This window comes from Panthera uncia (assembly GCF_023721935.1).
Source record: "Panthera uncia isolate 11264 chromosome E2 unlocalized genomic scaffold, Puncia_PCG_1.0 HiC_scaffold_19, whole genome shotgun sequence".
In the NCBI taxonomy this organism is placed as follows: Eukaryota; Metazoa; Chordata; class Mammalia; order Carnivora; family Felidae; genus Panthera; species Panthera uncia.
The window spans coordinates 2498962-2510925 of NW_026057588.1; the positions used below are offsets into that span (position 1 = coordinate 2498962).

General features: G+C 48.6%; 1 protein-coding gene across 1 annotated transcript; it reads right to left on the reverse strand.

The window, feature by feature from the left end:
- Positions 1–1128: 1128 nt before the first annotated feature.
- ZNF530 (zinc finger protein 530) lies at positions 1129–9851 on the reverse strand. Its single transcript, XM_049621883.1, has 4 exons — positions 9523–9851; positions 6785–6911; positions 2750–5325; positions 1129–1572 (listed from the first exon to the last, which is right to left on the reverse strand). The coding sequence occupies exons 1-3, from the start codon at positions 9553–9555 to the stop codon at positions 3941–3943; spliced, it is 1545 nt and encodes a 514-aa protein (XP_049477840.1). The 5' UTR covers positions 9556–9851; the 3' UTR covers positions 1129–1572; positions 2750–3940.
- Positions 9852–11964: the final 2113 nt, after the last annotated feature.

Below are 11964 nucleotides of genomic sequence, written 5' to 3' on the forward strand. Positions count from 1 at the left end.
TCTCGGAAATAAACAAACATTAAAAACAAACAAAACAAAAAACCCCACCATGATGTCTGGGTTTAGTGGGTAAAATAACTCACTGATATACATGAAGGGAGATGAAACAAGAATGACCTTAAATAATGATGGAAGACTAAGGGTCCATAATCTTTTCCATTCTGTGTATATTTGAAAGTAGCCATTAAAAAGGGTAGAATATGTCCTTGTATTAGTAATTCTATGTTGGGAAGATTATCTTTAATTAATTTATTTTATTTTAGAGAGAGAGGGAGAGAGAAAGAGCATGCACATGTGAGTTGGGGAGAGGGGCGGGGTGGGGGGGGAGAGAATCTTAAGCAGGCTTCAAGCTCAGCACAGAGCCCAATGAGGGGCTCGATCCCATGACCCTGGGATCACGACCTGAGCTGAAATCAAGAGTTGGCCACTCAACCAACTGAGCCACCCAGGTACCCCTGGTTTATCTTTTTTTTTTTTTTTCCTTTTTTTAGAGAGAGAGAGGAGGAGAATGAATTTTAAAAGCGCACAAGGAAGCTTTTGTTTTTATGAACCAAAACGTCCAAATACACATTTTAAACATGCGCATTTTAGTCAATTATACATCAGCCAAACTTGAAGTCACAAATACTCAAATAGTGTCACTCCCTGATCACTTTACTGTTTTCATATCACAAACGGTCTGGAGGCCATCTGTGGGTACTCTATCAATAGGGTAGAAATAGAATGGCATGCTACTGCCAACTTTTCCCAACCCCGTTTGGGGACATCATGTCGGCAGTTTGAAATTGGTCATCATGGGAGAACTTATACCAAGAAAGTCAGCAAATGCTAGAAACTAAGGCTTAATTTACCGTATTATTGAATACAATATATGGAATGTCTACGCCTAGAAAAGTGACGGAAGGGCGCCTGGGTGGCTCAGTCAGTTAGGCATCCCACTTCGGCCCAGGTCATGATCTCGCGGTCCGTGAGTTTGAGCCTCCCACCGGGCGCTCTGCTGTCAGCCGGCCGTCAGCAGAGAGCCCGCTTCAGATCCTCTGTCCCCACTCTCTCTCTGCCCCTCCCCTGTACATGTGCATGAGCTCTCTCTCGAGAATACATAAAAATATAAAAATAAAATAAATATTTTAAAAAGTGATGGAAAGTATGCTAATAAATCGTATAGGTGGCCACTACCTTGTGCATATCCCCTCAAAGAGAATACCCATAAAGAAAAAATGACAGAATATTCTTCGAGTATTCAAAAACAACTATTCCATGCAGCAAAGAAGTTGCCCACATTACTAAAGAACAAAGAATATTCCAACCTAAGTCTGTTTTGTTTCATCTTATTTGTTACTAAACGGAAAATAACCAAATTTCATAAGAGAGAAAATAGTCCACAGGTAAGACGAGGCAGTTTACTAAAAAAGATAACCAGCAAACACATGAAATAATGCTCAACACCATAAATCCTTAGGGAAATACAATGAAAACAAATGAGGTAACAATACTTATTTTAAAAAGGTGAAATTAAAAAGTCAATCTTACCAGGCACTGACAAGGGTGCGAAGGAGTTGGAAGTCTCACACGCTGCTGGTGGAAATGCAAAAAGACACAATCATTTTAGATCACTGCTTGGCAATTTTTAAAAAGGAGTTAAATATTTACCTACCCCATGACTCAGGCAGTGCACTAGGAGTCATTAAAATAGGAGAAATGAAACACATATCCATATAAAGAATTATAAACAAATGTTTACACCAGCTTTATCTGCAAAAACTCATCACTGGAAATAATCCAAATATCCATCAACAGATGAATGGATAAATGCAGCTGATGACACATCAAAGAGAAAGCTACTCAGAAATTAGAATAAATGATTCATACAGGCGCCATTTAGGATTCTCAACGCAGCATCAAAACAGAAAAAAAGAGCAAACACTTTATGGTTAATCATAAATTCTAGAAAATGCAATCAATTTTATTTTATTATCTTTTTAAACGTTTATTTATTTTTGAGACAGACAGAGACAGAGCATGAACAAGGGAGGGGCAGAGAGAGAGGGAGACACAGAATCTGAAACAGGCTCCAGGCTCTGAGAGGTCAGCACGGAGCCCGACGCGGGGCTTTAACTCACAGACCGTGAGATCGTGACCTGAGCCGAAGTCGGACACTTAACCGACCGAGCCACCCAGGCGCCCCAAAAAATGCAATCAATTTTAAAAGAATGCAAATCAATGGTTGCCTGGAGGGCCAGAGAGAGATTATAAAAGGGAGAAAGGAAAACATGCAGGTGACAGACATGCTCATTATCACTGCTAACAGTGACGGTTTCCTAAGTGTACACAGGTCAAAACTCACCATGTTGTAATACTTTAAATACGTTCAATTTAGTCTATGTTTATTATGCCTTAACTTAATACAGCTTTCAGAAGTGGTTCACAGTAAAAATCCAAATCTCCCACCCTTCAGAACATCAGGTCTGGGAACTCTGTATTGACTCCACTGTCTCACTCATGCCTGAGGGTCAGCCTTTCCTCAGTGGCAGTTAATGCTGGCCAACAGTGAAAGCCATTTCCACCAGAGTAAGGGCATTGCTAGCTGGGTCACAATAGCCATATCCCCAGAGTACAGGATCTCCCTTCTCCCCTGCCTTCTTCTGTTGCCTGTACAGCAACGGCCTTGAGGTTAACAGCTCAGATTGGCTACAGGAACCCACAAAACCCCTGGTCTGCCAATGACTTCAGCCACACAAGATAAACCCACCTGGAGATCCTGAGATTTCTGTACACTCGCAGCCTGCAGTCAGTCACCGAAACACCTGTGGGTGCACACCCGGGGGAGGCGCACTCCACGTACCCTGTGGCAGTCTCCTCCACGCTCTATTGATAGTGTTTCTGTGCCAATTATGGGTTCCCTTGCCCCTGCAGTCTTACAGCCAGCGACACTGGCCTACTGAGCTCTGGGTATCAGGGTGCACAGCTCCTCTGCAGGACCTGGGGCTGATTTTCCTCAGCACTGCTGGGCACTGAGGTAGCCCGTGAACAAGGAAAATTTCACGTTGTCTCCAAAAGCACGGGTGTTGTCACAACTGCCCCTTTCTCAGGGTGACCTCTGGCATCCAGGCAAAAACTCAGGACCACAGAGCAGTCTTTCCTAGGAGGTCCTGGCAGCAACGCAGACTATGATACAACTGGAGAGCACTACACTCTACCATCACACTGTCCCCTCTGAGGCACCAACGTTTGCATCCCCTCACAACTTTCCACTTCAAGTTGGCAGTCCTTCAAGCTACCCTACACTGTGGACAGAGTTTCTAAGATTAAAGGTGCTTAAACAGAAAGGCCTTTATTATTGCACAAACCAGCCAAAGCTGTGCAACAGTTTCCGGTTCGATGACTTGGAAGCTGGAAAACCTCATCAAGAGCACTCCCTGAGACCAGTTAGATCTCTCAAAAAGCTAGTTCTGCGCAGGCCATCAGCAGAACCCAGATAGTGTTCTAGAGGCCAACAGAGGGTCAAATCCATGTGCTAACTTGTCAAGAGAGAAGGGAATGAAGATCTCATAAGGCTCAGGATACTCTTGATTTCCTCTAGCACATGGGAGAGCAGAGGTCAGCTTTGACAAGCAGACCAAGGTGACTGACGCACACTGTGGGGACTGGTCACGTGGTAGAGCTGAAGTGGCTGCTGCCACTGAAACTGGCAGTGACATCAACCTGGCAAGGAGCTTGGACAGGTTGTACATGCTTCCCACATAACTGAAACTTACAGGGAAATCTCCAGTCTGTAGATGTTTTCAGATCTATAAAATTCAGTTCAGGCAGATGGCTCAAGAGGCTTTCCTCCACCACAATTAAACTAAGTAAGGAAAGGGCACATTCTCTGCATCTGTTTCACTTTGTGTGAACTCTTTGGTGTTGACTGAGCTGAGTTTGCAGCTAAAGGATTTCTCATTCACTGCAGGTGAGCTCTCCTATGTCGAAGGAGGCCAGAGCTCTGGCTAAAGGATTTCCCACACTCATTGCACTCATAAGGCTTTGCTCCAGAGTGAACTGTCTGGTGTCGAACGAGGTGGGTTTTACGGCTGAAGGATTTCCCACATTCACCGCATTCATACGGCTTTTCTCCAGTGTGAACTCTTTGGTGTTGAATGAGGACAGATTTCTGGCTAAAGGATTTCCCACATTCATTGCACTCATAAGGCCTTTCTCCAGTATGAACTCTTTGGTGTTGAATGAGGACAGATTTCTCACTAAAAGATTTCCCACATTCAATGCAATCATAAGGCCTTACTCCAGTGTGAACTCTCCAGTGTCTCATGAGGTGGGTTTTACAACTAAATGATTTCCCACATTCAGTGCATTCATAAGGCCTTGCTCTAGCGTGAGCTCTCTTGTGGCGAAGAAGGCCAGAACTTTGGGTAAATGATTTCCCACATTCAATGCATTTGTAAGGCCTTTCGTTAGTATGAACTCTCAGGTGTTTAATAAGGATAGATTTTTGGATAAAGGACTTCCCACATTCACTGCACTCGTACGGCCTCTCTCCAGTATGAACTCTTTGGTGTTGAATGAGGTCAGATTTCTGGCTGAAAGACCTGCCACATTCTATGCACTCATAAGGCTTTGCTCCAGTGTGAACTCTCCAGTGTCGAATGAGATGGGTTTTGCGACTAAAGAACCTCCCACATTCACTACACTTGTAAGATCTTTCTTCGGTGTGAATTTTCTGGTGCTGAAAAGGTCTGTATTTACAGCTGACGTCTTTTCCACATTTGCTACATTCGTCAAGACCTTCTCCATCGTGGAATCTCTGGTGGTCAAGAGTGTGAGTGTTGCTGAAAGCTCTCCTGCATTTGATCCACTTGTGACTTATTCCGCTGGTAAAGGGCTCCCCACACTCAATGCTGCTCTGGGGCTTCTCGCTATTGGGCATATCCAGGTGCTGGAGAGGGCCTGAGGGAGCTAGAAAGTCCTTTCCACCTTCCCCACTGGCAAAGGGCCTCGCTGACACGTGGAATCTGCAGCTCGTCACTAACAAGGCACTGTCCATATCCATTTTGAACATTTTCTCTCCACTGTCATGCTTTTGATACTGGTGAAGGTTTGCACCAAACCAGAAGCCTCTGGTCGCCCCACCCAAGTATGATGTCTGCCCAGAATATGCCGCTCGGAGCTCAGAAGGTTGCAAATTGTCTTTCAAGACTGGGACACAATTCTCACAGAGGTGAGTCTTCTGGATTGATGAACCTGTCTTAGAAGTCCTGACCTGTGACACTCTTTCTACAGAAACACTCTGCTCAGAAGGTACTTCCTCATTCTCTGCTCCACACCAACAATCTGAAAGCAGAGAAATGCTGATAAAGTATACTTTACCTCTGAGGAAGAGAGGGAAGTCCCATCAAAAATGTGTGTCAAAAATATACATTCAAACCAAAGACAGAATCCACGGGTATAATTTCAGAATGGGGCACCAATTTGAAGGGAGGGCTGCTTTGCAGTACTGGGCCTCTAAAGATGACAGAATGAGGGAGACCTTTTGGGACAAAGGGCACAAGTAGGGGGTGCCACACAGGGAGGGGAGGCAGGATCACTAATTCACTCCTATGCCAACAGCCTTCAGCAGGAACTTGTTGTCTGGGGACAAGTCCACGCTACTGAGAACGATGGTTCTGCCCAGGCCCAGGGAAATACCAGTGGAACTGAGTATCTGGTGTTCAAGGACAATTTAAGGATATGTGCACACGTCACAACACATTACGTACAGGAGAACTGCAGACCACGTGGTGGAGAGGAACAAGTGATGGAGGTCAGAAAGCCGGGGACAGCCAGGAATAGAAGTCACAGATGAAATGTGACTCAGAGTCAGAAAAGCATAGAGTATGCAGAAAAAAGGTGTAGAAATGATGTGTCCAGTGGCACCTGCACCGAAACGCTGGTGAACACAGGGCAGGTTCCTGGTATACTTTAAACACAGCCCTGATGTCAGGCCCCTTCCAGCAGCTGCCACTCACCAGGCCAGGCCTTCTCTGAGACCGCCGGGCCAAGTCCACCCTGCGAAGCAGCCAGCACCCTCCTCAGACTCCCAGTTGGAGAACTACGTAGGACCTGAGTGAGGCAAGTCCTTAGGGAAAGACAGGACAGGTGAGGGGTCAGCACCAGCCCAGAGCAACTAGGAAATATCGGACCACAGAAAGGAACACTGCAATTAAAATCTCAAAGCACGGTCTTTCAAGAAAGGTCTAAGGACCACGTAAGTAGGGACCATGACGATGTTTACAATTCCTGATATAGGCAATCATAAGGAAATCTTTAAAAGTTCTCATCACAAGGAAAAAATATCTGCAACTCTGTATGGTGATGAACGTTCGTTACACGTAATGTAGTAAGCATTCCACAACATATACAAGTATCAAATCATTACACTGTATGCCTGAAACCAATATGTCGCATGTCAATTATATCTCAATTTAAAAAAAAAAAAGGAGGAGCAAAACCTGGGGCACAAGATGCCACGAATCTGGACACAGTCATCCCACCAGGGAGAGGGTGAGCAATGTGAGATCCATTCGGGTGACTGTGGGACTCCCAGATTCCCAGACCCTTCCCTGTACACGGTGGGGTAGCAGGTATTAGGGCGGCTTGCTGAGGGCACCGCTTGGGGCAGTGAACATAGCTTAGCACTGGCACCCACAGCACACATGCCAAGGAAGTGGGGAAGTTAGCAGAGGCCAAGGTTTAGCTCTGGGAGAGGGAGAAAGAGCAGCTCACAACACTGAGAGGAAGATGAAGGCCTTACCCAGGGATGTTGTAAGTGCAAAGGTCTCCAGCATCACGTCGTGGTACAGGAACCTCTGAGCCTCATCAAGGAGCCCCCACTCCTCCTGGGAGAAGTACACGGCCACGTCCTCGAAAGTCACACAACTCTGCCAGAGTGGGGACAGTTCATTCCATAATTAGCTTCTCCCCTAGGATTCCCAAGTTCATCCACCCACTCATCCTTCCCCTGCTCACCCACCTCCCCACATCCCCATCTCAGAGAAGATACCAGGCCCTGGGGCATCTGATGCACACTGTCTCCTTCTGGTCCCTTTGATCACCATGTCCACCCACAGCAACGACAGGCAGGTGGGCAGGTAGACGATACCAAAACTCTGATGTCAGGCCCCTTCTAGCAGCTGCCACTCACCAGGCCAGGCCTTCTCTGAGACCGCCCTGCCAAGTTCCCCAAGAGGGACACACTCTCTCGTTAAGCAATTCTCCAGATCAGATGTCCCAGATGTAACCAAGGGTGTGGGCTCCCATTTCTCTCTTATGTTCTCAAGGCCAGGGCCCTCGGGCCTTCACTTCCCACTCTCTCCTAGTTCTCCCTGCTCTGTACCGCAGGCACCCCCCATCCTTCTTCCATGGCATAGAGTCTGGCAAATTCAAACACGTTCCAGAACTACAGCAGCACAGCTCCAATGGTCCCCACTGCCAGAGGCAGCCCAGAGTCCTGCTCCGTAGGTCTCCCTGCCTGACGACGGCTCCTCGCTTCAACCGCAGCCACACGGAACCACTTGTGGATCTCAGCACTCATGACCCTCCTCCACTCATGCCGCACTTGATCGGCTCTCGCCGGTCAAGCCTTCTTCTCTCTGTCCAACCCTCATCCAGAGCCAGTCCCAGAGCCTTTCCACCCCAGGTCCAGAGATTCTCCTACATGAGCACTTGGCCCCCGAGCTAATCCAGCTGCCCGACCGAAAGTCCCCAGGCACACCAAGGTCACAACAAAGTCCTGGTGACCCCAGAGCAGTGAGTAAGCAGCAGTCCTGGCCTCACCACCATGTTGCCTCCATTACTCCCACACTCCTGCATCATCCCATGCGCACCCACCTCTCAGAAGCCTTGCTCCCATCAGGTCATCCACTCTCCTGCACTGTTCCCACCACTCCTCTCTTTCACTGACCCACACGCAGACACTGGTCTGCACCCCCCAACTAGGTGACCAAGCACGAGACCCAGCCTCTGACCTCACTCACCCCTTCCGAGGCTACTATTAACATCATCATGACTGGGATCACCCCTCCTCAACGTGACCCACTGCGTTACGGACCGAATGTACGCATTCTCCCAAAAGTGGTATGTTTGGAGCCCTAACCCCCAGTGTGATGGAATTTGGAGATTTGGAGGTGGGGCCTTTTGGGGTGGTGATCAGATTTTGATTAGGTCAGGAGGGTGGGACCCTCTTAAGAAACCATTCTACTGTCTTCTTTCTCACCTTCAAAACCAGAAAATCACAGATCTACTGAAAAAACCTGATTCAGAATCCAGCCATCTCTACCCCCTCCAAGGCCACCGCACCAGTCCACATCATCAGCGCTCACTGGACTACTGCAGTACCCTCCTCCCTGGTCTTCCTGCCACTTCGCTCACTCGCCCAGTCTGTTCTCTGTGCTGCAGCCGCAGGAAGCATAAGAGCTTGAACAGATCCCTCCTCTGCTCCAAAGCTCCCACTGTTCCCACCATCTCCAGAGTAGACACTCAACTTCTCAGGGGGCCATCCCAGGTCTGACTCCTGTCCCTGTGCTCTCTGTTCCCATGAGAAAGGACACTGAGCTACCCTTGTTCAGCTCAGTCTCGCCTCCAAAGGCCTGCAGACACTGGTACTATACTGGGGCAACCGTCCTCCACACCTCATTCTATTGGCTGCCAGCAACAGGAACCACTCCACAGAACCCCCAGCCTGGTCTGAGGACCCCGGGCTTAGAACCTGTTCCCAGTCCCCAGGCCTGGAAGAATGATAAATGAAGAGTGTCAGGACACCACAATCACAGAGATCAAGAGAGGAATCAGGACCAGTGAGGTTCTGGAACACCATCCACTCACTCACCTCCGCAGGGTTCATAAGTGCTTCTGTACTGATAACGGTCTGCGTGAAGAGGAAAATTCGGAGAGGCAGGTGACCATGGCAGGGCTCCATGGGCTCGGGGCTACCCTGCACCCCTGCCCGGCCCTGGAGCCAGGTGACCTGGGATAACTACAGTCTCTCTGATCCTCAGTCCCCAGAGCTGAGTCTTACAACTGTATGACCTTGGACAGGGACCAAAACCTCCCTGTGCTTCCTATTATCATCCTTCCTCCGGTCTGGTCCCCTTAGCACCTTGTAAAAACTTTTTAAAAAGGCTAATTCAGGTGAGGCCTTTCCTGTTCACAATGCTCAATGGCTCCCAGCCTCTGATGGCCACCTGCCAGTCCCCCCGTGACCCCGCCGCACACCCTCTGTTCCCCTGAGGGCAGAGGGAGGACCCCACACCCCCCAATTCCTCCCCCTCGGCGCCCCCTGCAGCCCTGCACCAGCCGACCCCTCCCCTGCAGCCCGCTCCCGCACCCTGTCGTGCCAGCTCTCAGACACAGGGTCCCCACACGCGAGCGCCTCCCCGGCCCGGACACCGGTACCTGGGCCGCAGGGACGCGAGCAGGCGCCCCGCGCTCGGGCCTGGAGGGTCTGGGGTGGGAGGGGGGGGGGAGAGGGGGGCCCGGGGGGCGCGCGTTTACCTGAGCCGGGTCCCTGCGCGCGGTCGCCGCCATCTGACTCTGGGCGGAGCGGACACCCGGGCCAGCGGTCCCCGTCCCGGCCCCGGCGCGGGGCAGCCCGGGCGGCGTTGAGGAGTCGCGGACGCCAGTCTGCGCGGCGGGGTCAGCGCCTCCCCTCGCGCCTTCTCGGTCCCCTCAGTCTCCACCCGACCTCAGGAGTCCGTGACCCAGCACATAGAGCTCACAGCAGCCAAAACTACCGCCACGAGGAGGACGCCGGAAGTCCCGCCCCGACACGATGGGCACACACGGAATTGCCCTTCTCGTGAGCCTCTATTGGCTAAACGACGACGACGCCCGGCGCAGCGTCCTCTGGGTAGTGTAGTTCTCACAGCACGAAAAGCCCTGGCGCGGGGCGCCCCTCACCCGCAGACTAGGAGGGAGAGGTGCTGAGAGGTGGTGTCTACGTCTCCCAAGGGCGGGGGAGGGGCCTCGCTCCTTTAAGGGGCTGCTCTTAGATTTCTGAGGAGTGTCGTGTGCAACTGATCACCTAGGTGTTTAGAGAAGTTATTTCGGACTCCTTGAAGCTTAGCATTTTCTCGGATTCTAGAAGTAGTATTTCAGATGCTCCCAGTGACTCAGTCCATTCCACAGAGTCGTGCAGACACAAAGCGTGGAGCCTAATAGTTTATCTTCTTTCTTTTCAAATGCCTCTAGACCGAAACGTTAGAGTCAGCTTTGTGAGTTTCAGTACGCTGGGTCAGGAACAAAAGAAAAAGACTCCGCACAGGGACGGGACAGAGAGGAATCAAAGTGTTAGACTGCCGTAGAGCAGGAGGACAAAGGTGAACTCTGTTGTTGGTTCCCACAGAAAATCTCTCTGCTGGCCGTGTAGGTAGTGATTGTGTCCAACTCACTGAGGAACACGGGTTTGTATCCATATTATCTGTTACTCCCTATCCTTAGCCACATTTAATTACTTTTAGGAATCTGGCGAGTATTTAAAAGAAGAGACAACTGTGCTGACAGGGCGAAGCCTGCTTGGGATTCTCTCTCTCCCTTTCTCTGCCTCTCCCCTTCTCATGCTCTATCTCTCTCAAAATAAATAAACTTAAAAACAATAATAAAAGGAGAGCCACTTACCAAATGTCATTTTGGAAAAGGACAGTGTCTATAGTGTTCGCTAATATAGGAGCACCTGGGCAAAGAGGATACCAGACTATGAAGTAAAGGTTTGGGACACGAAGATCTCATCCATTTGACGGGAAGTTATTATCGTTCCTGCTGCTACTGCAGGGATGGTGTCTGTATGGGGAGTTGAGATGATCTCAGAAACAGTTGTGAAATGAAAATCACTGAAACCCATTAATAATGGTTATGTAGTCATTCAGGGATAGTGGCAGGATAGCGCTGGGAAAATATCAGTAAAAGGTAAAAAAAGAAAAAAAAAAGTTAATACTCCTACCAACTTCCGTCAGCAAATTATGCCCGGAAAAGAAAAACATGTATATGCCAACAATGGCTATAGAGCAGCTGTGAGTTAAACACATTTTCTTACTGATCCTCACTTCATGCATAATGAAGGCTTCAGAGTGGATATTGTGAGGATCAGTCAGTTTGGACAGAGACAAAAGATGAACTCAGGCTATCAGAGAGAACACAGAACAGTAGGTAGCCCTAAAGCAAGTAGAAGAGGATGACATGTCTCTGGGTCCCTCAGACACCAGCCACGTGCCTCTCCTTGTATTTATGTCCCAACGCAAGCAAGAAGTATTGATTTTCAAGACAGTATTTCTTTATTATTTTCATAATATGTTCTTTCTTAAATTTGACACTTATCTGGAAATCGTATTTACCACATCACCATTTGCTGCCAGGATGGTGGTTGTCATGGTGGTATCCACATACATGTAAAAATAAGTATATGAGCCTTGAAATAAAGGCCTGTGTATCTGTCATCTCATCTCTTTCTGGGAAGTTATTATCATTTCACCTCTAACTGATGAGACTGCATATCTCAATAATTAAAGATATGTATTCTCCCCGGTATTATTGAGATAAATATCAATAGCAGGTGACCAAAGGACCTTCCATTCTATGAAACAAGGTAAAATAGTGAGCAGATTGCATTCTGGGTTCCTGCCATCCTGAGGGCTTCTCCAAATGTGATATTTTAAAATTCCCATGGACACTTAAAAATAGCAGATTTCAGGGGTGCCTGGGTGGCTCAGTCAGTTAAGCGTCCGACTTCAGCTCAGGTCATGATCTCATGGTTTGTGAGTTCAAGACCACATCAGGATCTGTGCTGACAACTCAGAGCCTGGAGCCTGCTTTGAATTCTGTGTCTCCCTGTCTCTCTCTGCTCCTCCCCTGCTTGTGCATTCATTCTCTCTCTCTCTCTCTCTCTCTCTCTCTCTCTCTCTCTCTCTCTCTCTCTCTCAAAAATAAACATTAAAAAAATAC